The 26,022-nt window shown below is 44.5% G+C and overlaps 1 protein-coding gene across 1 annotated transcript in view; it reads left to right on the top strand.

Moving 5' to 3' along the window:
* SLC13A2 (solute carrier family 13 member 2) overlaps positions 1-26,022 on the top strand; it is a 739,631-nt gene that overhangs the window by 536,098 nt on the left and 177,511 nt on the right. Inside the window, exon 7 of the mRNA XM_069615341.1 lies at positions 25,453-25,671. Coding sequence (XP_069471442.1) covers positions 25,453-25,671 — 219 coding nt within the window. The remainder of the gene's footprint in view (positions 1-25,452; positions 25,672-26,022) is intronic.

Below are 26,022 nucleotides of genomic sequence, written 5' to 3'. Positions count from 1 at the left end.
CAAATCACAAACGCAGGGCACAGTGGCAGGGCAGGCTAGATGCAAATCACAAAGGCAGGGCACAGTGACAGGGCAGGCTAGATGCAGAACATAATACCAGTGCATGCTGGGTGCAATCACAATAGCAGGGCAGGCTAGATGCAAATCGCAAACGCAGGGCATAGTGGCAAGGCAGGTTAGATGCAAATCACAAAGGCAGGGCACAGTGGCAGGGCAGGGTAGATGCAGAACATAATATCTGTGCAGGCTAGATGCAAATCACAAAGGCAGGGCACAGTGGCAGAGCAGGATAGATGCAGAACATAATATCTATGCAGGCTGGGTGCAAATCACAATAGCAGGGCACAGTGGCAGGGCAGGCTAGACGCAAAACATAATATCAGTGCAGGCTGGACCCTAGATGCAGTTAACTTACAGTTGCCTGAGTTGGGATGTCGTAATAGTCTAGGGTGGATGAGCGTTGCATGGTGTGGACAGTCCAGGTATAGATTTAGGTTGTTAGGTGTTCCTGTGCGCCTCACGCTGTTGCGACGAAATCAGGCACTGTTATATGGGGGCAAAGAGTTTCAGTTGCGTTCAGCAAGGTGCCATACCCTGTTAGGGCGCAGAGGGCAGGGGGCTTAAATCAGGGGTAAGGGAGCAGAGAGCTGTGCCGCACGTCGGCTCAAACAGGCACTAATAGAGGTCTTGTGTGTGGGTCTTTGGTGGGGGCCGGCGTTCGCCTGTCGGCTCCCTATTGGTCCTTTTGAGGTGGTGGTGGGCCAATCGTGTTAGCAGCCTGATCCCAGCAGGGAAGTCAGGCGTGCACTCCAGTGCTGTGCTGTGAGTCCGCCATCTTTGGCAAGGGTCCTTGCAGCAGCGCTGTGTGGGCTCGAGAAGCAGTGAGGGCACGGCTGCTAGAAAAGGGCCTTCAGGAGTATAGGCCATGTAGCACTCTTAGAGGGGCATCAAATTATTACAGGCCCATACTTTGCATGGCTCGTTAAGTGAAGAGCAAATAAGCCCTCGTCATGGCGGAGCTGCGGGTCCATCTGCATTGTAGTGGGTTCTCGGAAGTTGGGAATGATGGAAGCAGGGATCCATTCAGGGAAGCAAGGGCCAGTCCACCTTCAGACCGGTTAGACCTGGTCCTGGAGAGGATCTTGTAGCCTTCAGGAAGAAGAGTGTCAAAAGCAGTGATAGAGCTGGCATTGAACAACGTCTCATTAAGAGCGAGGACGTCAAGGTCAAAGTCTTTGAGGAGTGACAGATGTCAGAAGAGTGTTTAAAAGCTGAGCGAGAATTGAGGGTAGCTAAGTGAAGCTGGTTTCCGCCTTTAAAGGTCTTCCCAGGTGGGGTAGAGGGACGTGGTGCACCAGTCCTACGGGGCGTGGAGGCCAGAGGGGTGGCAGTCAGAGGGGTGGCAGGAAAAGGGAGGAAGTTAATGAGGGACAGAAGGTGCCTGTCAAGAAGGAGGAGATTGGGTTGAGAGCCCTGGGCCATGATAGTGCCATTATGGTAGACATTAATGATGCACCTGGATGATGAGAAGTATGCCAAGAGAACTTCCCATCTGGTGCCAGCATTAATGGGCGAGGAGGAGAAAGGGGCTAGGATAGAGACCATATGGGGAGTCCATAGGTCAGGAGAAGGGACGGTGAAGAGGATGTCAGTGAGGAAGCATTGACATAAGTATCGGCAAGGGGGGCCTGGGTTAGATGCTAGGAGAACTTTCTTAAACTTTTTCCTTCCAGACTTGGAGAGAAAGGTAGGATAGGTTATAGAGTGACAATTAGAGTACATCAGGGAGACAGAGAGCACCATGGATGCAGGGGTTGTGGGGCAGGAAGAGGGCCTGCACTATGCAAGAGGAATTCACCAGGCGGCCTAGCAGCCAGTACAAGGGCGAGAAGAGGAGATGAACAGTAAATCAGGTATCCAAGGTAAAAGGCTAAGTTACAGCAGACAGTAGTAGCACATCATGATGAATAAGATATGGGGGAACAGAAGGCGGGCCTACATTATAAACACAGTCTCAGGAGTTCAAAATGGCCAAATTCAAGATTTTACACATGAAGCTGGGAGACCAGGTTAAACACAGCCACGGGGTTCAAAATGCCCAAATTCGAGATTTTACACATGAGGCTAGGAGGGCAGATTAAACACAGTCACATGGGTTCAAAATGCCTACACATTCTAGATTTTGCACATGAAGCTTGGAGGCCAGGTTAAAGCACAATCACAGGGAGTGGCAGCCATAGGCGTCGAGATGCAACATTCAGAAAGTACAATAATAATGAACGTAGAGTAAACCAGCATTAGTCTGTTTAGTGAATTTCTTTCTCTTTTTTAATTTGGGGGGGTCCACCCCAACACCCTGTTTCCCTAGCTTTATTACCCCACCCCCAACACTTTTTTATCCCTTACCTCACACCCCATATATACTTTTAATCCAAAATTCGACATTGTTTCATTATATATTTTTTTGTTATTCAAATTTTTTGTTATTTGTATTTCATTATAATCACTGTATACCATCAGAACAGTCAGGGTGAAGACAGCGTTAAAAAATGATTAAACAAATTGTAATATCCCAAGGGAGGAGAAGTCAAGAGTTAGGCAGCAAGCAGGCGAACGCATAGTGCAAATGCACAAAGCAAGATAGGGATTGGTGGACAGTATGAATAGAATGAATTGAGGCACAAGGTATGGGCACAATCAGCCGGCTGCGTTTTGGTGCAAGACTGTAGAGGAGTGCAGTTAGGTGAGCGAAGCGACATAATGGAAGAGTGGAGTAGGGAAGTAGATAAGTAGCTGCACGGCTTTAGGAAGTGAGAGTACACACAAGGGGGGGATCTTGCAGATTTATTGACGGAAAAAGTGGTGCCAGGGCTGTGTAGCAGAAGAGTCTTAAAGCAGCGGGGAGACTTGCCGGTTCACAAAGATTGCAGGATCCTTGACATCATTTAGGTCAGTGTGCTGCCGACGAGAAGGGAGAGGAGGCCCCTTCCACCCAGACATGCCCAGACAGGGTAAGCCTCACACTTAGAGGAGGCCAGTGTTGCCGGCTGTCTCCCCTGGCCTACTGGGATATGTGAATCTCAACAACCAATCAGGCAGGCCTATGCTGTTTGGTGGTGTGCATCAGCACACTATAGATTGCCCAGGGGCCATGATGGAAGATGCCCAGACTACCGAAGAACAAAGGAGCCTCCAGGCCAAACGGCATTCGCCACGAGCAGGCAGGATAGAAATACGGCAAAGAGTAACTTCAGAATATAGTGCCCAATATAGTGCCCTGCTCGCTCTGTCATTTAGGAGCTGTAGCACCCCTGACTTGCTTCAAAACCACGCATCTCAGTTTTAGTCTGGCTCCTGCCAGGCTCTGTGCCTGCCAGCTTGTCTTCAACAGGTCTACAGCTCTAGCCTGCAGTTTCAAACTGGCCTCCTCCTGCTCAGTGAGTATGTCACCAGGTGATTCTCCTGGTCCCACCAGCAGGTATGCTCTGCTGCTCCTTCTCGTCCACCACTTATTATCCTAACTCCGCTGGAATGCTATCCGCTCCCCCACCTTGGGGTATGTATGTATAGTTGATAGGAGAATATCCACATTCAATTGCAGACTAGGATTATGGCTAATTTACAATTGTTTTATGAAATCATTCACACACAGATCCTTTTTCCGTCTCCGTATCTATAACAAGGAGGATCACATTGCATTTAATGTAAACCCACAACCACTAATTCTACATTGCATGCCCCAACCTGTCATCCTGCCAATCTGAAGAGGAGTATCCCCTGCTGAGAGTTACTCCAGGTGAGGCGGACGTCTTCTACCCTGATGTATGTCTTCAGTAGGCGGCAAGGCACTTTGGGCAGCAATGTGACGAATGTGGCTTTCAAAAAGCAGCAACTAAGCATGGTGTTGATAGGGTTTGTTCCATTAAATAGGATGTTGCCTTGTGTACGTACGAACAAAAAAACATTAAAAATGAATAAGAACCTATCAATTTCTTCACTGCTTGCAGGGTGCAGTCTAATAACATAAGAACGTAGGTTGGAATGTTTTGATGGCAGGCATGTTGCAAGCTACTAGACTTGGTGATCTATGTGCCAGTTACTTTCAAAGTTAGGCAATCTCATGCCCCTTGCACGTGCAGAAATGAACAAAAAGCAAACTCCGTAGACAAGCAATCATCACCTTACTTGTAGAAGAATGGTTAATGTAAAGCCTATAAGGCAGTATGTTGCCACATGTCAAATGTAATTTATATTACGGAATTGTCCTCCTCAACTTCAATTTGTATTTAGGACCAGTTGCAGGTACCAAGAAAGTGTTCTTGAACATAACACACTTCTTACAGGGTGTCTGATGTCTTTTCCTGTAGTTTTTTCCCCCCATCATTTCTTGTTACGTAACTAAGTAAGCTTATCTTGTAACAGCGCCATGATGCCTAAGGGTTGCTTTGTGCGCTCTATAAATGTAAAAAATTAAATAAAATAATTAATAACAACTTGGTTTTTATGTGGCACACACTCATTTGGTGTATCAACCTCAACAAGATGAAAGGTTTATTATGCCCTGCCAAAATTGAAACCTGCAAACTGCCTGGTGAACACAGATCTCAAGAGTGAGAGCGTAACATTTTAAGATATCTGACAGGCACACACATGAGATTGCCAATAGTATGATTATGCTAAATGATTATGCTAATCATGTGGTTGAATAATTTGCAATGAAATGTCATTCTTCATCCTAAAGCACACCCTGCAGGAGGGCGTGTGGATGGAAATGTGAGCGCTCTTGATAAGGGGTCTATTTGGTCTCTTAAAACTGGACATCTGAGTAAGCTCCAAGAAGAACTGACATTAAGTTTGGTTACATACTGTTAAAAACTAAGGTTTTACAAATGTCTTGGTATATATGTAACCTTTCAGAAATTAGGATGGGCTAACTTGGGGAAAGCATTCCATAATATATAACGCATTGCTGAATAGTCGGTTCTGATGTTTAGTGTATGAAATTATTTACATTTGCCAGTAACTGGCCCTGCTGCCTAATGGTTGCCCCCTCGAATTTCATTCTCTGGTCTTGTTGGGAGTTCAGGGCTTGGCTGAGCCAGTAGAGTTCTAATTTTTCATTGTTATGGTATTTTAAGTTGTCTTATATCATGCACTGCTTACCATTGGTATAGTCTCCGGGTGCTGACGTTGCTCTGTAAGAAAGAGGGCGCGTTGGGTTAGTGAGGGAAGAGGGATAGGATAGAAGAACAAGTTACTTACCAACTGTAACGTTCTTTCGATTGGATGTTCCTCCCACGTATTCCTCATTTTAGATAGATATTTGTATCTTCCAGCTTTGCTGCTTCGGAAAAAAGAAATTCACTGGAGTGCGCTGTGCTCAAGGTCGCAGCATCGATGTCCCTCGAGGGCTGCAGTCGAGCGTCAACATCATCCGTAGTATAAAGGGCTTGAGCCGCGCCTGTTGGCTTCAGTTCAGTTTTTCCGATAGCTACTGCTTCGTGTCACGAAAATGGCGCTTCAGTTTGTCGGCGAAATGTCTTCCTCATCGAATCCTTCTACGCCCAAAACTGGCTTTAAAAGATGTCAGAAGTGCGGGAAGAAGATGTCGATCACCGATCCCCATCGAAATTGCCTTTGGTGTTTGGGCCTGCACCACCGGGTCGACGAGTGTGGTTCCTGTCAGGCTATGACGAACAAGGCTTGTAAGAAACGTAGAGGTAAACTAGCGTTGGGGGAGGAATCCTCGAATTCTTCTTCGAGAAAGGTAAAAGAATCGAGAGAATCGAGTGAAAAATCTCACTGAAGGTCGAGGAAATCGAGATCGAGAATTCGTTCAAGGAAATCTTCCTCTTCTTCGTCTAAAAAAATCGAAGAAAAGACAACACAATCTCCTTCGTCCTCTTCCTCATCGGCTAACACAAGTGTCATCCCATACCCTTCTAAACATGATTCCCCAAAATATGGGAGGCCTTTAGGGCTCTGATGATGAACATTTTCAAGAACGCGGCCCAGACTCCCTCGAAAAAGGCTCACTCCAAAAGTGACAAGGGGAGGTTAAAGACCAGATGCGTGAAATCCGACGACAAGTCGGAAGAAATTTCCCTGACACTTCATAAAGAAAGACCAGACCTACCGGTGCATAAATCGGAGGTGTCGACTAACAAGATGGCGTCGGGAATTCATCCACCATCGAAGTCGATGTTGAAGGATACTAGTCGAAGGATGTCGAAGTGAAAAGTAAATTTGCTTGAAGTGAGAAGACAAAAGAACAGCAAAATATAAATAACAAGGTTTAACTCGTAGAAAAGGGGAGAGTGAAAGTTGAACTGTAAACTTTAAGTTGAAGTGGTCCTGCAGTGGTCTGAAAGGTACACCACACACATTCAAAAGTCTTTGACATCCGAAATTGGTCCGAGCCCAACAGAGGAAGACCTGAAGTGAAATAAGCTTGGGGAAGGGAGCCCCCCGCCCACCTGACAAGTTTGTGGTGAACTTTATCGTAAGAGGTCTGAGCCCGGTTGCGGAGGACCTACGAGAACTGTGTGGTGAAGGTCTGAGCCCGACAGAGGGGGACCTTTGTGAACTTTCTGGTTAAAACATTATTTGGAAGTCGAGAAAAGAGACTTAAACTGGAAGGCCAGATGGGCCACAATCCACATTCTGGAACTGTTTATTGTATTGGAAGCCGCGCCAGAGTGTGTCATTCTGCCTGCAAGGACAGCCTTACTCCGTGAGGTCTAACGTGATGAGGAGAGCTGGTTCAATCACCTTTATTCATTTGAACACTGACTTTTCCTTTTTGCATACATGCAAAAGAGATGGGCAGGCATTACGTTTTGTTAGCATAGACCATTTTGATTTGACAGATTCCACTAGGACTGCATTATTTATTACTTCATGGCCGAGACTACTTCCATCTTAGTTATAGGGCAGAATAGGAGTTTCTCCAACCACAACAATTTCAATAAAGTTTTTACAAATTGTACCCATTGTTTCATTGCCATACTTGTGATACCATGCCTCCCCCACATTACCCTCAAAATCTTCTAAGTGCATTACAGTGGTTATCATCATATTTCATCTAATTGCAGTGCATTTGCTATCCTCACAAATCAATTGTGTGCAGCGCATTGGCTCCCTTTCACATTTCGTCTAAGTGCAACACATCTGCTAACTTCATAATTCTTCTTGGTGCAACAAAATGGCGAACTTCATAATTCTTGTAAGCGTTACAAAGTGGCCAATTTCACAATTTTTCTAGGAGTCACAAAATGGCTAACTTCACAATTCTTCTAGGCATTACAAAATGGTTAAATTCACAGTTCCTCTAGGCATTACGAAATGGCTAACTTCACAATTCTTCTGAGCGTTACAAAATGGCTAACTTTGCAATTCTTCTAAGCGTTACATAATGTCCAACTTCACAATTCTTTGTGTTGAAAGTATCAGACCTCTAGTGTTGTTATCCATCAGGATGGGGTTATTGTTGTTCTTGGTTCCTTATCATGATGGTTTTTTGGTAGTGTTGATGTCTTACATCTCATGAAGAGAGTTTAGAGTGACTATGCCGACTGAGAGCAATCTTGAAGACGGAAGTGGGTGAAAGTGGTCTGTGGTACCTGTGTGTAATGCTGGTTCCTGCAAGCTGGTAAAGTGCTTACATTTGTGGAGGTGATTTTTGGCAAATTCTTTCCTGCTGTTGGCCCTTTAAGAACTTGGACTGTGCCATGAGTGCAGGCTTACTTGGAAGCTGTTGTCTTCACTATAAAACCTCACTTCTGGCACGGAGCATGCGCAGAAGTGTGTGAAAGTGGTCTGTGGTCCGTGGGACCGAGGGGCAGAGGAACAGGTACAGAGCTTCCCCCGGATTGGGTAGTGGTGCAGCGTGTGTGTATCACCTGAGCTACTGTAAAATGCCCTTGTTTCCTTTCTGCTTTTGTCTGCTCTCATAATCTGACGACGCCTTCCATGTTAAGGGCAGTGAACAGTTTCTCATCCATAGTATAAAGGCAACAGCTACTTACCTGGGGATCTCCATATAAGCATGCCATAGAGGAGTGAGCTGTTTTTTCCAAGGAAAACCACAAAGAAGCCCACCAGTTGCTGATGATCTTTTGGTAAATCCAGAGCCCTTACTGAGCAATTAGAAAAAGATCATGAGGGGGAAATGGGCCAAAAGCCCGGATATGAATAAATAGTGATTTTAAAAAAAATTTTTTATTGGTTTTACAAAGCGGTAAGTGATTACCAGATTACATATAGAACAGTAACACCCCCCAATCCTCCCTTGAGCAACCCAATACAGCACATCAAATTTTACCCATACTTGTACAACCATAGGCTTGATACAATATGACACGGTCCATCCCAGTGATATAAGAAGTTGACCACAGTAATCCTGGTTCTCATATATTTTACATTACCATAAAATGTCTCAGCACGCGGGAGTTCTCATCTCACCTGGTTCTGTATTGTCCAAAGTTTGTTTCCCACATATGTGAGGTTGTGCGTTCACATTGGGAGAGAGATCCTGCTGTTGTAGGGCTTCCTCCAGAAGCTGGTGAGTTCTGCATCTGTTCGGCAAAGTAGTGTCTTAAAAGGTCCGAGTAATCAAGTGGTCTGCTACCGGTTAGCAGCGTTGTTGCGTATCGTGATTCTCTTTTCTCACACATATTCATAAAGTACAGCCAACTCTGAAAACATGGTGCTTTATGTTTCCGCCAGGTTTTAGCAATTAGAAATCTGGCAGTTACTGATGCTATCCCCAGCAATCTCCTTTCTGCACGGGAGCCCTCCTCAATCATTGCCAACAGCAGCCACAGCTATGTAGAGTAGTGCCTCACAGATGTTAACATTTGAGACATGGCGTCCTCGATTATTTCCCAAAAGGGTCTGATATGTGGGCACAACCATGCCACGTGACAGAATCGGCCGAGTCTCTGTCACATCTTTTACAAAGAGGGGATCTTTCAGGAAAGAACCAATACATGCGGGCTGGTGAATAGTAGACAGTGTAGGAATTTGAAGTGGATTAATCGGAACTGATTATTCAGGGACAGGTTACGGGTCTGTGTGCAAACAATTTTCCACTGCTCTTCAGTTATCACTGTCACCAGTGCCAGTTCCCACCTGATTCTAAAGTTCTGGCCCATCACATCCTTCAGTGTTCTAATCATCCTCTAGATGGTGGATACCAATGTCCTAGTGAACAGTGGGGCAATTACATATTGAAATATTGGGGAGGGGACAGGGGCTTGCAGAAAACCTGGCCATTTGGTTTTAATTATCTCCGAGACAAAAATAGAGCAGCATAGTCACCGCCATCAATTTGGCTCTAGCTTTCATGGTGTCCCATGTTATAAACTCTCAAAGTGTTTCTGGAATACTTTTTCGTGGGCAATAGGGAACCCACGTACCTTAAATATGGGAAGATTTAGGGAGTAACAGACCTCCTCACCCACCACCCGGCATATTTGACCCCCGGCTTTACATGTGGTTGGATCTCGGAGCATGCCCCTTTCCCCATAACAGTCCCTTCAAGTTGTTTGGATAAGTGATTGCTTTCGCTAGGCGTGCATGTGGGAGTTCAGCTGTGGGAGACCACCACCACACAGAGTACTGAATCTGTAAGTATATACATAAGTATATATAAGTATATACATAAATCTGGGTTTTTCAAGCCACCACGTTCGTAGGGAAGGGCGAGGTTGTCATAAGACACTCTTGCCTGTCTGCCCGCCCAATCTAGTTGCACCATCAGGCTTTTGAGTCAGGACCAGAAGCTCGCAGGGGGCCATGTGGGTACATTGTTAAATATATATAGGAGTTTCGGAAAGGATCACCATTTTGGCCAGGGAAATACAAGCAGCCTGGGAGATAGGTAGAAGGATCCATGATCCCACTCTGTGCTCCAGTACTTCCAGTGCCTTTACATAGTTTTCCCTACATAGATCTTCCATGAATGGGGTCACCAGGACACCCAGATACCAAATGCCCTGTGGGCACCATCTGAAGCCCCTTCCTATGTGTGGCTGCTGGACACTTGGAGTCAGAGGTAATACCTCTGACTTGGTCCAGTTTATTCTCAACCCAGAGAGGTCCCCGAACCTGCTTATTTTCTGTACCAATGTTCGAAGATTCTGCCCTGGATGTTTCACATACAATAGTATATCGTCCACGTACAGGGAAATAATGGAGCAGTGTGAATGAATCTGTATACCCCGGTGGGAGTGAAATTCTCGTATGCTGCAGGCCCGTGGCTCAACTATGAGGGCAAACAGAATTGGTGACAAGGGGCAATTCTGGCGCGTCCTCCGTGTTGGATAAATATAGTCAGAGGGTCATTCCATTGGTATACAGTGCGGCCCTGGGTGCAGTGTATAGTAGGCGGACCCAACGTATAAATTTGAGGCCGAACCCAGAGCGACAGAGAACCTGGAAAAGAAAAGGCCGATCTACAGAATCGAAGGCCTTCTCCAAGTCCAGAGCGGCTACAGCAATTGGGATTTCTGGAATGACATTATGCATAACCGTAAATAGTCACCTCAGGTTGTTTTGGGTAGACCGTCCAGGGATGAAGCCTGCCTTGTACGGGAGTACCAGTGCCTGCATGTAGGATAGAAGTCGGTCGCCAAGTATTTTAGCTAGGATTTTGTTGTCCGTGTTGATTAGGGACAGTGGTCTGTACGAAGTACATTTTAGGGGGTCCTTGACTGGTTTAAGCAGCACTGTTACAATGGCGGATCTGGTAGATTCATGGAGGACGCCCGAAAATGCAGCGGTCTCGTACATGTCCCGCAAGTGCGGCATCAGGAGGTCCACGTAGGCCTTATAGAGTTTGGCCGTTATCCTATCCAGGCCTGGAGCATTTCTGTTAGGGAGGGAGAGGACTGCTTTTCGAATTTCCTCGTCCGTTAAAGGTTCATTCAAGCTCTCACCCTGGGTCAGGTCTAGCCACCCCAGAGCTATTTTATCTAGATATTGCACTATAGTATCATGTCCAACATCCGATTGGGATGTGTACAGGCGATCGTAAAATTTTGCGAAAGATACTGTTGATCCCTTCGAGATCTTTACTAGGGGTCCCATCTGGGCCCTGTACTTATATAATGGCCCCTAGTTAGCGTTCATGTTTGATAGACCAGGAGAGTGTCCTGCTGGGTCAATCGCCCTCACTGTACCTCACAGCCGCAATTGAGTCTTCAATAAACCTTTCCTCTTTGGCTGCCAATAGACTCACCTCCTCCCTTTTCATTCTCAGTGTATTACGTACCGCTGGTAAATCTTGGAATCCCTGTTGTATCTCCAAATCTTTAATAACAGTCTCTAGTGTAGACCTGCGTAGAGTCTTCAGGACCCCTCCTTCTTTTGAAATACAACACCCCCTAATATAAACCTTAAAGGCCTCCCAGACCAGGCCGGGGTCAGGGATCAAGCCCAAGTTAGCTAGAAAGTAAGTTTGTATGTCTTGCCCAATTTCTTCCCGGAACACAGTGTCATCCAATACACCAGCCCTAAATCACCAGCATGATTGTTTCGGGGGTTTGGTCAGCCCTGTAACGTGAATTAATACTGGGGCATAGTCTGAAAGTGTCTGGGGAGCATGTCAGCACTGATAATATTCCTAGCCAAAGATACTGTTACCATGCCCATGTTAAAATCACCCACCCACGCAATGTCGAAATCCGGGAATCTATGGATGTAGTTGGCACAACGTTGAAAGAACTCTGTTGAGTCTGTGTTTGGGGTGTATATGTTCATCAGAAGGAGCTTTAGGCCAGATATCTCCCCAGCCAGTAGGATATACCGACCTTCCTTGCCTCTAATCTTTTCATGGAGTTTAAATTCTAAGGAATAGTGTGCTGTGTGACACAAATGAAAAGATGATGCCTATGGAGTTGTCTAAAACTCCATAAAAAAAGAACACAAGAGTAAAAACATTCAAAATACATGAGAGAGTGGGGAAAAAAGGCTAACACTCTCTCCAGGTAAAACAATCAAGTCCTCAAACTCCAGCAAAGTTGCTGGGGGTCTCTAAGGTGAAGGGAATTAGCACATGTATGAGAATTCTCATTCAGCCCTAGACTAAGGGACAGGAGGATTTAATCCACCCCTGGATGAATCTCCTTACCCCAGTCGGTCATACATTCTGGACAGACCATCAGCATTTTGGTGATTACACCCTGAACTGTGTTCAATTGTAATATCAAACCCCTGTAGGCTGATGGACCATCGTAACAATTTAGGTTTTTCCCCCTTCATCTTCATTAATCATCTCAAGGGTTGGTGTTCTGTCTGAATCACAAAAGTAGATCCATACAAGTATGGTCTAAACTTCTTCAGAGACCACACAATGGCAAAACACTCACGTTCTATGGTTGGCCACTTGGTCTCAGGTTCCTTCAGTTTCCTACTGATGAAGCAGATAGGGTGTTCCCTACCTTTCTCGTCCAGCTGACTCAGAACTGCACCTATACCTGTATTGGAAGCATCTGTTTGCACAATGAAGGTTTGGCTATGGCCAGGAGCTCTTAAGACTGAAGCTTGACAAAGGGCTTTCTTAAATCCTTCAAATGCCTTACTGCACTTCTCATTCCACCTGACCTTCTTGGGGAATTTGGGTAAGGAGACCACATTCAAGGGAGAAGCTATGGACCCATAGTTCTCTATGAAGTTCCTATAATAACCCTGAGACCTAAAAGGCTCTCACTTGGGTTTGATTAGTGGACTGGCCCATTTTTGTACAGCTTGTACTTTGCTAGACAGTGGCCTTATTTCACCTCCTCCTACCTCATGTCCAAGGTAGACGACTTTGCTCTGACAAATTTGACATTTACTTGCCTTTATGGTCAGATGGGCATGCTCAAAAGCCTGCAATACATATCCTAAGTGGTCAACATGTCCTTTCCAAGTAGGGCTGAACACTGCATTGTCATCCAAGTATGCCATGCAGAAGTCCTCCATCCAATTCAGAATTTGATTAACCATCCTTTGGAATGTAGCAGGTGCATTTTCTAATTCAACATGCATTATCTTAAACTGGTAGAGGCCTGCTTGGGTCGAAAAAGCAGTTTCCTCCTTGGCATGGTCCGTCAGAGCTATTTGCCAATAGCCTGACGTTAGGTCAAATGTACTGAGGTACTTGGCTGAACCAAGTTCATCCACCAGCTCATCTGTCCTAGGTAAAGGATGGGCATCAGTCTTTGTGACTGCATTTAGAGCTCTATAGTCCACACAGAATCTCAACTCCTTGGATCATGACATTGGCACTAGCATAACTGGACGAGACCATGGACTGGTAGATGGCTCTATTTCCCCGAGATCAAGCATCTTGTTGACTTCTTCCTTTATGTGGCCTCTTACATGGTCTGACATCCTGTAACCTCTGCTTTTAAAAGGGAAACAGTCACCAGTGAGAATATCATGCTGGCCACAAGGGGTCAAGCCTGGAGATAGTGAAAACAGAGGGGCAAACTGATTTAACAGACGTACGCACTCCCCCTTTTGTTCCAGTGTCAGATTAGAAGAGAGATTAACTCCTTCTGTCATCCCATCTAAAGGTTGTCCCCTGAGGAGATCAGGCAGAGGTTCACTCTCCTTCTCCACCTCATGAGCAGAAGCTAGAAGCAAAGCTCCCACTTCTGGTCTTGAGACATAGACTTTCAGACGGTTGGTGTGAAAGACCCTGGGGGCCTCTTTCGGGTTGCCTAAGTCCACCAAATAATTGACTTCTCCATGTTTTCCCACAACCTTGAAGGGTCCAATCCATTTGACCTGTAAGGCCCTCTGCCTTGTAGGTACCATAACTAGAACTTGCTGGTCTTGAGTAAACTCAACCATGTTGGCCTTCTGGTTATGCCAATGCTACACCAGAGCCTGACCTGCTTTCAAGTTATCAGATGCTTTTGTCGTCATGCGTTTCCTTCTCCTCCAGAGACCTGGCACATAGTGACTCTCACTGGCTTGGGGGAAGGACCACTCTCCAACCCCTGCTTAATAAGGGCAAACAGACCTCTAACTGGATGACCATAGAGAAGCTCAAAGGGACTAAATCCAACTCCCTCCTGAGGGACTTCTCTATAAGCAAAGAGAAGGCATGGCAGAGGAAGGTCCTACTTTCTTCTAAGGGGTTCTTCTAAAGCACCTATCATGCTCTTCATAGTTCTATTAAACCTCTCTACCAACCCATTCATCTGGGGATGGTAAGCAGTTCCAAACTTGTAAGTCACTCCACAGTTTTTCCACATGGCCTGCATGTAGTGGGACATATAGTTTGATCCCCTATCAGAGATGACTTCCTTAGGAAAACCTACCCTGGTAAAAATACCAAGTAGGGCCTTAGCAACTGCCTGAGCAGTAACAGTCCTCACAGGTATGGCTTCAGGATACCTAGTGGCATTGTCTACTACAACCAATATAAATCGATTGCCTGAAGAGGTTTGAGGGTCTAAGGGACCAGCAATGTCGATTCCTATCCTCTCAAAAGGGACTCCCACCACTGGGAGAGGCCCTAAAGGTGCCACATTCTTGGCTCCACTCTGGCCAGATGTCTGACAAGTGTGACAGCTCCTACAGAATTCATCTACATCAGACCCCAACTTAGGCCAGTACAAATACAGAGAAAGCCTTTCCTTGGTCGTCTTAAAGCTTAAGTGACCAGCTAAAGGAATCTCATGGGCTAACTGTAGGAACTGTTGTCTTATCTCTAGAGACACCACAAGTCTTCTGTAGTCCCCTGGGATAGACTCAGTAGGTTCACTGTAGAAGAGGCCATCTTCCCAGAACAACATGTGCTTCCCTGACTCTTGCCCGTCCAGTTGGGAAGTTGCATATTGGCAAAGTCCTTCAAGAGTAGGACACTCTCTTTGGACCCTGCTGAAGTCTGCCCTACAGGGGCCACCTTCTGCCAGTAAAGACTGCAGCTCAGGATGGTCTTTAGGATCCAGATCTCCAACAGGGGGAATGTCTTCTTCCAGCTCTGAATCTTCATTAGCTGATTCAACCTTTCCTGGTTTTTCCTCAAACTCAGCCTCAGTTGGTGGAGCAGTCACAGGTGTGACCTTGGACAGTCCTCTCAGGGATATCCTTGTGGGTTGCACAGGAGCGCTCTCTGGCTTTTTCCTTGAGACCTTGGGCTTCCCCTTTGTCGCCTTCTTCTTGGAAATAGCAGTTAGTCGTTCCTGTGGACTGGGTGTTATAGGTTCCCCTGTACCAACCTCTTGAGAGTCTGTTAAGGTACTCTCTCTGGCCTTCTTTGTCTGTTCCTGTTTCCTTTTATTAGGAGGCCTGGAGGTGTTTGATACAACTCCAAGAGTTTTTAAGTCATTCCCCAGCAGGACTCTCCCAGGCACCTCACTTTGTACACTAACAGGTATCCTTACAGTCATGTTGTTGCACTGGGTGAGAGCAGGTAGTCTTGGAAGCATTTTGACAGGGCCTCCGGCAAACTTAGTGAGGCCTTTGGGTGCCTAAGCAACATCCTCAGGTTTGAAAAAAGTTTCATCCACCACTGTAATGCTGGCCGCAGTGTCTCTAATGGCAGGGGTCTCCTGACCATTCACAAGTACACTGTCCTTGTAATATTCTTTTGTGTTATCTGCAATTGAATTATAGACATCTAAATTCTGCTGTTCCCACAGACACTAAAGAAACACTGGCAGACACTTCAATGGGGTCTTCAGCCAGTAGTTGAAAGTTTCTACTTGCCATATGTACTTTTCCTTCTGGGGAAAAGGCTAGGCAGGCAGTGTGGACCCCTGAAGGTTTACCCTTGCATCTTGGATCCCCTTTCACATGGTCAGTTGATCCACAAGCATAACATGTTCAAAAGGTTTTGACAAATGGGGGCTTTTCCTGACCTCCCTCTGGTTTGGCACCAGAGGTTTCACTAGCCTGATTCGGATTCCCTTGTGGCTTACCCTTTTTCTGTTTGGGGCCCTCTTTTGGACTGAGATATTAGAATTCTCTTTGCCATCTTTCTTTTGCTGCCTCCCTTCATCCTTTTTCTGAGTTGCCCCAGAATCCTTGGAAGTAGCCTTGTTGGCAACCCACAAGTCAGCAGCCATTGCTAATTTCTTGGGATCAATCTCTTTAGAGTCAGCCAAATGCTGTCTCAGCACAGGAGAGCAGGCATCAAAAATAGATTCTAACACACATAGATTTCTCATTCCTTCAAAAGTGTTAACTCTGTAACCCTTCACACAACCATCTAAGTTCTTCCAACATTCACACACCCAGGTAGCCCAAGGTGTGCCATTATGCTTTTTGAGGGTCCTAAACCTCTTAAAGTACTGGGAAGGAGTTTTCCCAAATCTAGCTATCAAAGCTAGATTCACATTTTCATACTCCAATCTTTCAGGTTCCCCCACCTCCATTACAGCATCAGTTGCAACCTGGGGGAGCCTAGACAAAAGCCAAGGAATCAACTGATTCCCTGTGAAACCCTGAATCCCATAGTTATGCCCAAAAGCAGCCAGCCAATCCAAAATATCAAGCTTCACCTCATACATGATCACAGCTTCCTTAGGCATGCAAGGTCTCTTAGGACTGGAAGACCTAGAAGACTCTGGAAAAGAACGAGTTTTAAGAGACAATTTCTTAATTTCAAGAGCATGATGCAATTCCATTTCTCTGAGTTTGATTTCTTGATGTTTACTTTCAGTTTGTATTTAGAGTCTTTTGAACTCTAACTCAAGTCTCATTTTTTCAAGGGAGACAAATTCTGGGCTCAGTACTGGACCTGGTAGGGTCCGTGTGGCTAAAGGTTGAGGCCTAAGAGCTTTTTGAGGTGCAGAGGGGCTCACATCCTGAAACTCCTCTAACTCGTCTTGCTCCTCAATTACATTACAGTTAGACTCTGAATAATTATCATCCACATCAACATTTTCCACATTTGCTGAAGGAGTAGGTGTAACAGACCCACTTCTCAGACTTTCAAAATACAACAATCTTTCAATCAATTCATTTTTCTTTCCTTTAACAGGGAGATTCCTGACCGTACACATATCTTTCAGTTGACCTACTGTTAGAATGATCAGGGCTTCCTGTCTGAAGTTATCCGTATCAGGCATGACAAAATTGCTTTTCTAGTGGTGCTTAGCCTTGTAAAGGTTACTATTTGAACAAAAGTGAAGCAGAACTCTCAATGTAACAACTCTACAATTCATCCTCACCGCCTGCCACGAGTGTTAGGCAAAGTTTGTATGCAGTACTCTTTGGGACCACTACACACAACTAGGGCTACAGGTGTAAGCAAAATCAACCTTTGATATAAGTCTGTACTACACAGTTTTGGTAGCGTTGCTGAGCAGCCAGGCTTATCTCAAAAGAGGAATGTGAGCTGTAATGATGTTACACAGAGGTCTACAATCACAAGTATTCAAATAGACTCTCATACTCAAAGTTTCTTGGTAAAAAACGTATTAATTTATTTCACAGTCAGTTATAAAACATTCACTAGAAGGAGGCAATCTATATCACACAAAAATACACTTCAATACTTCACACTGTCAGTTTCTGAGGCATTTAAACTGCTTTGAAGGAGGAGAAAAATGGCATTCAGCGTATTTGAAGTAGGAGCAAAAAGGCATAGGTTAATAAAAAGAAGATTACAGTTACTTTTAAACAGTGCAAATAGTTTGAGTTCACCAGAGGAGTTAATTCAATGCAATCGGTTAGGCCAAAGTAAATGGGCTAAAGTCTTGTATAGGATAAGGCAGTTCTGGTAGTTAAACGTAAAAGTCTTTGCCAAAGTTCTCAGAAGTAGTTTGTAAAAGTAAGATTCATATGTTGGGTCACAAGCTGACTAGACCTGCAAGTTGCCAAAGTTTCAAGCACTTTCGCACTGAGAGGTAAGTTCTCTCAGTCGGGTTTTCACAGTACCTTACAATGAAGAAAAAGATGCAGCTGAAGACGCCTGTTCCTGGCAGTTCCTGCAGATCTCGATGTTCCTGAGCCTCAGTCGTGGGGACAAGAGGGAGGATATCGGGGGACTCCTGCACTGCACTGGGACTGGTCAAAAAAGCTGGCAAATGACAAATCTTCAATTCCGGTAGCTGTAGTCAAGCACACAAGCTGGTGTGCCTCTCCCTCATTATTCGGTTTCCGAAAATACAAACAGCTCAGAGAATGGGATCCAGGTGGCTTAGTGTCAATTTGTTTGGTCCCACCAACTCAAAGGGAGAAGTCGTCCTTGAAGGGCTTCTCTGTCGAGATGAACTTGGCGATTCGGACCTGCAGCAGGGCTTCACTGGGCAAACCAATGGTCCAGGAGTTGCAGCAGCCGCCCTCTTTCAGCTCGTCTTTGGTTCTTTCGTTCCAGTGGTCGACTCTGCCTTCCAAGCCAAGAGACTCGCCTTTTATCCACTTTTCTCCCATTCATTCCAGCCTAGCTGCCACTCACCCAGGAGGGTGGCTGTCCTTGCCGGACAGTCAGCCAGCCAATCACACCAGAGTGCATTTGGGTCTCCTAGGAGACTAAGCACAGGGAGTTTTGGGCACCTCCCTCACTTCCTGCCCACCCCAGACACTCGGGCGCCAGAGGCGGTCTTTAGTCCAAAAGCCCGCCAAAGGCGTAGGAACAAAGGGACCAAACCTGGTTTGACGCACAGAGACAAACTCTAGAAGGACCTTTCCAAAAAGAAATGGCGGAAAAAGAAGTCTGGGACCTGTTTAAACAAAGGGGGCTCAGACGGCATCTTGAAAAACAAGGCTCCCGCGATTTATCACTACCGGTGTTCGCGGTCGGGAAAAATCATGGTGGTTTGTTGTAAAACCACTGCCACCAGCCATTTTGAGAGGAAAGGGTAGCATTTGACTGCTACATGAGTTTCTAGACACAGGGGATACTAGGTAACCCCACCAGCACTCTATTGTAAGATAGGGTGTGCTGGGTCTAGGAATTTGAAAAGACTAGTAATGTCAATTTCACTTTACTTTCTCTGGGAAACAGTAATTTATGCCAGAGAAGGTATTTAAACCTTGGGACAGCCTAAAAGGCTTCCCTTGTGTCACTGCACTGAGGGTGCTGTGTGACACAAATGAAAAGATGATGCGTATGGAGTTGTACAAAACTCCATAATCAAAGAAGACAAGAGTAAAACACATTCAAAATACATGAGAGAGTGGGAAAAAAAGGCTCACACTCTCTCCAGGTAAAAAAATCAAGACCTCAAAATCCAGCAAAGTTGCTGGGGGTCTCTAAGGTGAAGGGAATTAGCACATTTATGAGAATTCTCCCTAACAGGAACCTGGATAATAGTAAATCTAAATATTTTGATAATGTTGCATTGCGGGCAGAGGGATTCAAAGATGTGTATCCATAGCTCTGGCACTATTGGTAAATTAATGGAATCATGCAGGGCTAGCCTGCCTGGCTCCCAGTCTTGTTCTGCCATCAGTGTTGCCCCTCACCCCCTATTCTCAAGTGGGCAGCGTTGGCCTTCGAGGATTGCTTTGGAAAAGACAACGCCAAGGCAGCTAATGCATGGGAGCTTTCCATTGATCATTGGTCACAGAAGAGCTGATGATTGTGGGGTGAATGATGGTAAAGCCCCCTATTTTGTAATGGTTAATGTTCCCAAATTGAGTGTGGGCACAAAGGAAGATCCAAACTCCTTAAGGAACAAGTGTGCCCACTGGATGCTATATATGCCAAGGGCAGTCTGTCCATAATTAGAGAGGACACTGTGAATTGTAAGCGACTTCTCCCACCAGCCAGTATGATTACCTTCAGGTTTTTCTCCGCCGCCAGGTTTTGGTGGATGGGTTCTTGGACATTGACCTTCGTACCTATCCACCTGTAGGACTGTCAAATATGGTCCGATCACTTGTTCTAAATGGCTATGAACCTGGGGGAATAGCAAAGCGTGGAAAGGGTTTGTTGGTCCTACCGCCAGCACATGGAAATAAGCATGTGGCTAGCTTCCAGGTAACTAGAGGGCGGTAACAACACATGTGCAGCTGGTAGATGGTGGTCTTCAAGAAATAGATTGACCAAGGCATGAGCTTTCTATTCCCAATAGCCACCAAATTAAGCTGATTTCTTCGAACATAGCCGGGATAACAAAGTATTTTGAAGATCCTCAGTGGATTGATTTTGTTAGAGGTTACCAAATAATGTTTCTGAAAGAGACCTGTACTGATGAGATGGTCAGGTTGCAAGGTAATCAATCATTTCAGATCCCTGCCAATAGAGGTCCTAAAGGTAGGCCACGTGGGGGCCTTTGAATCCTAGTTGATGTCACTCTGAAATGGGACATTGCTTTCCGACCGACGGGTTTGGCCAAACTCCAACATTTGGAGGCGCTTACATCGGGAGGTGAACATATTATTTTGTTTAATCCATACAACAGGCCTGTTCTGACATTCGGGTTAACTGTAATTGAAAGAAATCAGGACCTGGCAATGACTTGGGAATGTTCAGAGCAAGCAAAGTCCCATCTACTGTTGGCAGGTGATTTCAACCTTCACATGGAAACTGTTGGCGAATTAGAAGGGATTTAGGATGACCTGGAGGGTGCTGGGGGCATCCCACCCCTGGTGGCTGACAAGCCCAGGATAGAAAATCACTTTGCTATAGATACAATATCTATCCTTCATAGCTTAGAATTAAAAGCGTGTAATGGCTGTTTTTCTAACGACCAACTAGCTGGTTTGATATACATCGGTGTAAATGGCACATGGATCATTGATTTTATTTTGGTTCTGGCCAGGGACTGGAATAAAATCTGCCATTTCGAAGTACTTTCAAACATAGCAAGTGATAATCGCCTGCTGACTATTAGATTTCTTTTTGATCCTGAGTCTCAACCCCCAATTCACCCTGGGGTGGGTGCCATATCAGTAACAGGGAACGCATGGAAAACTTAGATGGCCTAGGATTGTAGAAAAGGGTTTGAAACCAAAAATATATGAGGCCATTGTGGACAGCTTGGAGACGACTGATGGAGAAGGGACACCCAATGAGGATATTCTAATTGAGTATTAAACACTTATTGGAAATCTCTCTCCTTTTTTCACGAGGGATCCGTCCGGAATCAGAAAGGGTGTGTTAAAAAAGCCTAGCTGGTATGACTTAGATTGCCTGATTGCAACAAAAAAAAACAGTTGCTCGCATGTCTTGACGTCGGCTCTGCTGTCCACAATAGTGCCCTTCTTCAGTGCAGATTTTACTGCTAAAAGCTTAGCCACAAAAAGAAGCATATGCAGCAAAATAAATGGGCCTGCCTTACAAAGGCTTTTGAAGAGGGTGGTATGGTAGCCTACTGGAAGATGGTTGCGGGGATGGATGCACATGAGGAAGCTTCCTTTGACTGATGTATAACCGGAGATGCTGGAAGGAACACTTTGCAAGTTTATATGATGATCCCCAGAGGTTATCGTGCGCACCAGATGATGCGATAAGCCAGTACATTGCTGAACCGCTTAGGGAGGCGGGTGACTTTGAAGTGAGTGGGAAAGGTGTCCAATATGCGATCTGTTCCCAGAAGAGTGGTAAGGCCTCTGAGCCAGGTAGGATTTTTAAAGATGAACCTTGCGTTTGGGGACCTGTACTGTGCAGGTTGTTTAACGCTCTTATACATCTTAACACGGTACCGCCCTCCTGGCAATGTGCATCAATAGTACCAATATACATAAAGGGGGGCAGAGAGTTCCTGGCAAACTATAGGCTGATCTCGCTCTTGGATAGCGCAGGAAAGACTTTTGCGAAGGTGATTTTGTTCTATTTACAAACCTCGGCAAAGGAAAATAGTGTCATTAGTGACCTTCAGAACGTTTTTCAAAAGCAGAAATGTACTATGGATCAAAGTTTTAGAATGTTCGTAATGATGCAGAAATATATTTTAATTAAGGGGAGGGGATGAAATTGTATGCTGTTTTTGTTGACCTCAAGACTGCCTTTGATGGTGTATCCCGTGGAATACTCTGGCAGGTCTTGGGGGAAAAGGAATGTCCCTGTTCATCTGATCTCAATAATACAGGCATTACACTGCAATAACAAAGCAGTAGTGAGATTTGGCCTGGGTGGTTAAGTCACACACACTTTTGATGGATTAAAAGGTGTAAAACAAGGATGTGTCCTTGCCCCCCTTTTATTTTGTATTGATGTGGAGGAGATTATTGCAGCACTAATGAATGATTGCTTAGAATGCCCAAAAATGGGTATGGACACATATACTGTACTGTTTTACGGTGATGACGTGGTCCTGTGTTCCACTTCCCCACAAGGCCTAAACCATAACCTGGACATCTTTGTAAAAAAGATGCAATGAGCTTAAGCTGAACTTGAATACCGGTAAAACAAAGGAGCTGGTTTTCAGGCCCTGGTTCTTTAAATATCATAAAATAGACATTACTGTGACTGGAAATCCTTTGGAACAAGTGCAATCCAATCCTAATCCTAATTATTTAGGAATAAGGTTCCTCGACAACGCATTTGGTCAAGGCTTGTGCTGCTCTAGGAAAACATAGTGGCGCACACAAGAATTCCTCTGCAAGATACGGTAGAGATGCCGTCACGCCAGTCCTAGAAATATATCGCAGAAAAGCCATTCCAGCTTCACTTTATGGAGCAGAACTCTGGGGATATGCGACTGTAGCTAGCCCAGAAAAAATGAAAATAAACACCTAAAAAAGTCTAGTCCAGGTTTCCATATGCTCGCCCAATGCACTGCTTTACCTTGAACCCTAATGTCTGCCCAATTGGGGAGAAGTCACACTGTACCGGCCCTATATTGGGTTAGCTTGTGGTGTACAGAGGGGCTTGGTAAATACTGGTATGTTCTAAAACACCTCCTGAGCTTACCCGGCAGGATAAATTCCGTGGGTTGCCCATGTAAAAAGAATGTTGTATGACTTGGATGAAGTTGAGCTTTGGAAGGATCCATGCACTGTTTGGCATGTAAATTGAACTTCGGACCTGAGGAGAGTCTGTATATTAGTTTTATAATGGGCACACTTCACATTGCATGTTTCACAAAGTAATGGACCCTAGGTGGGTCAGGCGTGCCCCCCTATCTGTGGTCTGGGTGAGGAGACACTTGCAAATGTTTTGCTATTATGTGATGTGTTGAAACAAACAAGAGTACAGTATTTGAGACGCTTCTTAGGCAAGCAGGCCTCCATACTCTACAGGATGCATTGGAATTTTGTAAATGTACTGTAGGTTGTCGTACAGTGGCTTGCGTAGCATAATATGTTCATCGGGCTGAAAACTGTGCACTAGGGCAACTGATTGACTAACATAATATAATATTGAATCCATCACTTGCTTGTAGCAAGATAATGAATGGTATTAGGCCTGCGAGAACACTCCCCCTATATATATATATATATATATATATATATATATATATATATATATATATATATATATATATATATATATATATATATTATACATGTGGTTTGTTTTTATATTTTTATCATATGTATGATTATGCTTTTACTATTGTATTGTATGCATATTTGTCTATTCTATGATTGTATGATGAACTTTGATGGCTTTTAACTGCTGAATAAAGTTGCTTTGATTGATTGAATTGCACAAGATGCGAATTGTTAATTTTAGTGTGGTCTAGTGAAATGAAAATATTGCCTAGAGCCTTTTACATGTTCCCTTTTCCAAGTAGGCCAGCACACTCATGGCTTCTTGAAGCATTTCTGGTCCCTACAAACCCCCACCTGAACATTACACACCAGAGACCTTCCATCAGCATGAGTTATCTTTTTGACGGAGTTGAAAAGATCAATTACTATCAACATACAGGTCCAAGGGTAACAATGTGGCGAAGCAATATGGAACCCCAAAAGCCTTGCGGCTTTCTTTGTGGTACACCACACTCAAAGGTTTCTTCTCTGATATAGATTAAGTGTACCAAAGTCTAGTCAATGTGGCCCCCTTAGTGGACTCCCATGCTTTCAGATACTCTGGTATCGATAAGGGCTGGGAAGCCAGCATTTCATTGATTTTTTTTGTTACATTTTGAACAAATAATGGCACATCACCCAAAAATACAGTAGACCAGACCTTCAACCGAGGACAGAAAAGGGCGCAGTCAAGCAAACAGAAACTCAGTAATGCAACCGTGCGATGGACCTGCTATACTTCCATAATATTTATGGAGGACTCAATGACGACTAACACCCACTGCATTATCAGCATTGCCAGCCAACCCAGCTCCCTACCTGCCATGCATTCTGAGCAGAGGTGTTGTAATGCATCCCTCAATCACATTGTCGTATCTACATCTCATATTGAAGTAAAGTGCATCGGGTTATCACATTTTCCAGGATTTTATAAGATGATGCAAATCCTGTTCGTGTTGCACCTCGGAAACGCCCAGCCCCGATCTTTGATTGCACTTTATTATAAATGCCACTCAAACAAACATAATCTGTTCCTTTCAACATCTTTAGGTTGTGATGGTATTGCTAGGGCATTACATTTCTCCTTGAAAGAAAAACTTCTGAAATAAACTTACCATATTAAGGACTACCACAACCTTCTGAGGACTTGATGTGCTACTTCATCTCTTTACGTCCAGCCCCTTCCTATTCTAGAATGCTGTTTCACATATCCCAGCCAGGTCATTCTTGGTTTCATTGGCTTTGGCTACTCTGGGGAACCAAATAATCCTGAATTACTGAAAATTAGCCATATTTTCCATGTCCTCATTTTTTGAATATACTATTGATTAGTCAGTACCTCAGTACTTCTACTGATGGCCCTGTACTATCCCATTATCACTGAATTACGTTATATGTAAGTGATACCATAGTTGACTCACACCATATGTTATGTTACCTATAGCCGAGATATTATTCAGCTGCCCCACTTGCTATACTTATTTTCCTTAACACTTGAAATTAGCTGATTTACATCATAATTCTGTATTTGAAAGGCATGTATACATGTATAGGTTTCCTCTAATTTAATTTAGCATGCACAAGAACCACTGATTCCATCTAACTGTTTATGTTACGAACCACGTAGATCTGCCCGGGAAAAATAGACATTGACCTAAAAACAACCAGCGTGGTTGTCCATTTTAAGGGTTCTTGTACAGCAGATTTAATCCTGACCACACCTCAAGAAGGGAAACAATACATGGATCTGCCCATATTGAAAGAATGTACCCACCAAGCTGACTGGTGATAGGGCCACTTCACTGCTGTGCTGGGTAGTACAAGGCTTGCATATATGGTGTTATATCTAAAAGGTTAGTGTGATTCCATTTGGTACTGGATTAGAGTTCTACACTTAGCAAATGTCATATGCATTGAAGATTTGACTGCCGCTCAGCATCACTTAAATTAGATATTATAGTTTTTATGCAAGTAAAACTGTGTGGCTTCGAAGCACATAGACTGGATTACAAACTGTGTAATATGTATATTTATTTGCACATCTTTGCTGCAATCTCTAATCTCACCCCTTTCATCCTGCAGCTTCCGTAAGAATTTTGGGTTTGGAATTAAACCTGAAGAAAAAGCAAAAGAAAAGAGGGCCTACCAAGTCATCCGCAGTGAGCACAGCAAGCTGGGCCCCATGACCTTTGCTGAGATTGCGGTTCTTGTTCTGTTCATTTTACTGGTGCTGCTGTGGTTCACCAGGGAACCAGGATTCATGCCAGGTTGGGCCACCATCAGCTTCAACCGAAAGAAAGAGTTAGTGTCCACTGCAGTGAAAAGTGATATACTATGTGGCGACTGTCTCGTCTTCTTTTCATCCAGAGATGCACATTCTGAAATCTCAGCTTCAGGAACAAAGGGTTTAATATCAGTGATTTATCGAAAGGTATCACTCATAAACACACACATACAATTACTGTAATCAGAGATACACATCTACAGACTTACTATCAGACATACCAAATTATTGGTATAAAAACATTCAGACATTTTGGTATCAGTCACACATTGAGAAATCCAAATGCAAATCGCATGCATTTATAAATCTTACTACTAGAGACTCAAATTCAAAGGGTCTCGATAAATTGTAATGAGGCAAAAATGGCC

This window comes from Ambystoma mexicanum, chromosome 9 (assembly GCF_040938575.1).
Source record: "Ambystoma mexicanum isolate Mex_15411 chromosome 9, UKY_AmexF1_1, whole genome shotgun sequence".
Taxonomy (NCBI): Eukaryota; Metazoa; Chordata; class Amphibia; order Caudata; family Ambystomatidae; genus Ambystoma; species Ambystoma mexicanum.
Note: the sequence above shows the minus strand (reverse complement) of the source record. Positions and strands in the feature narration are given on the sequence as shown.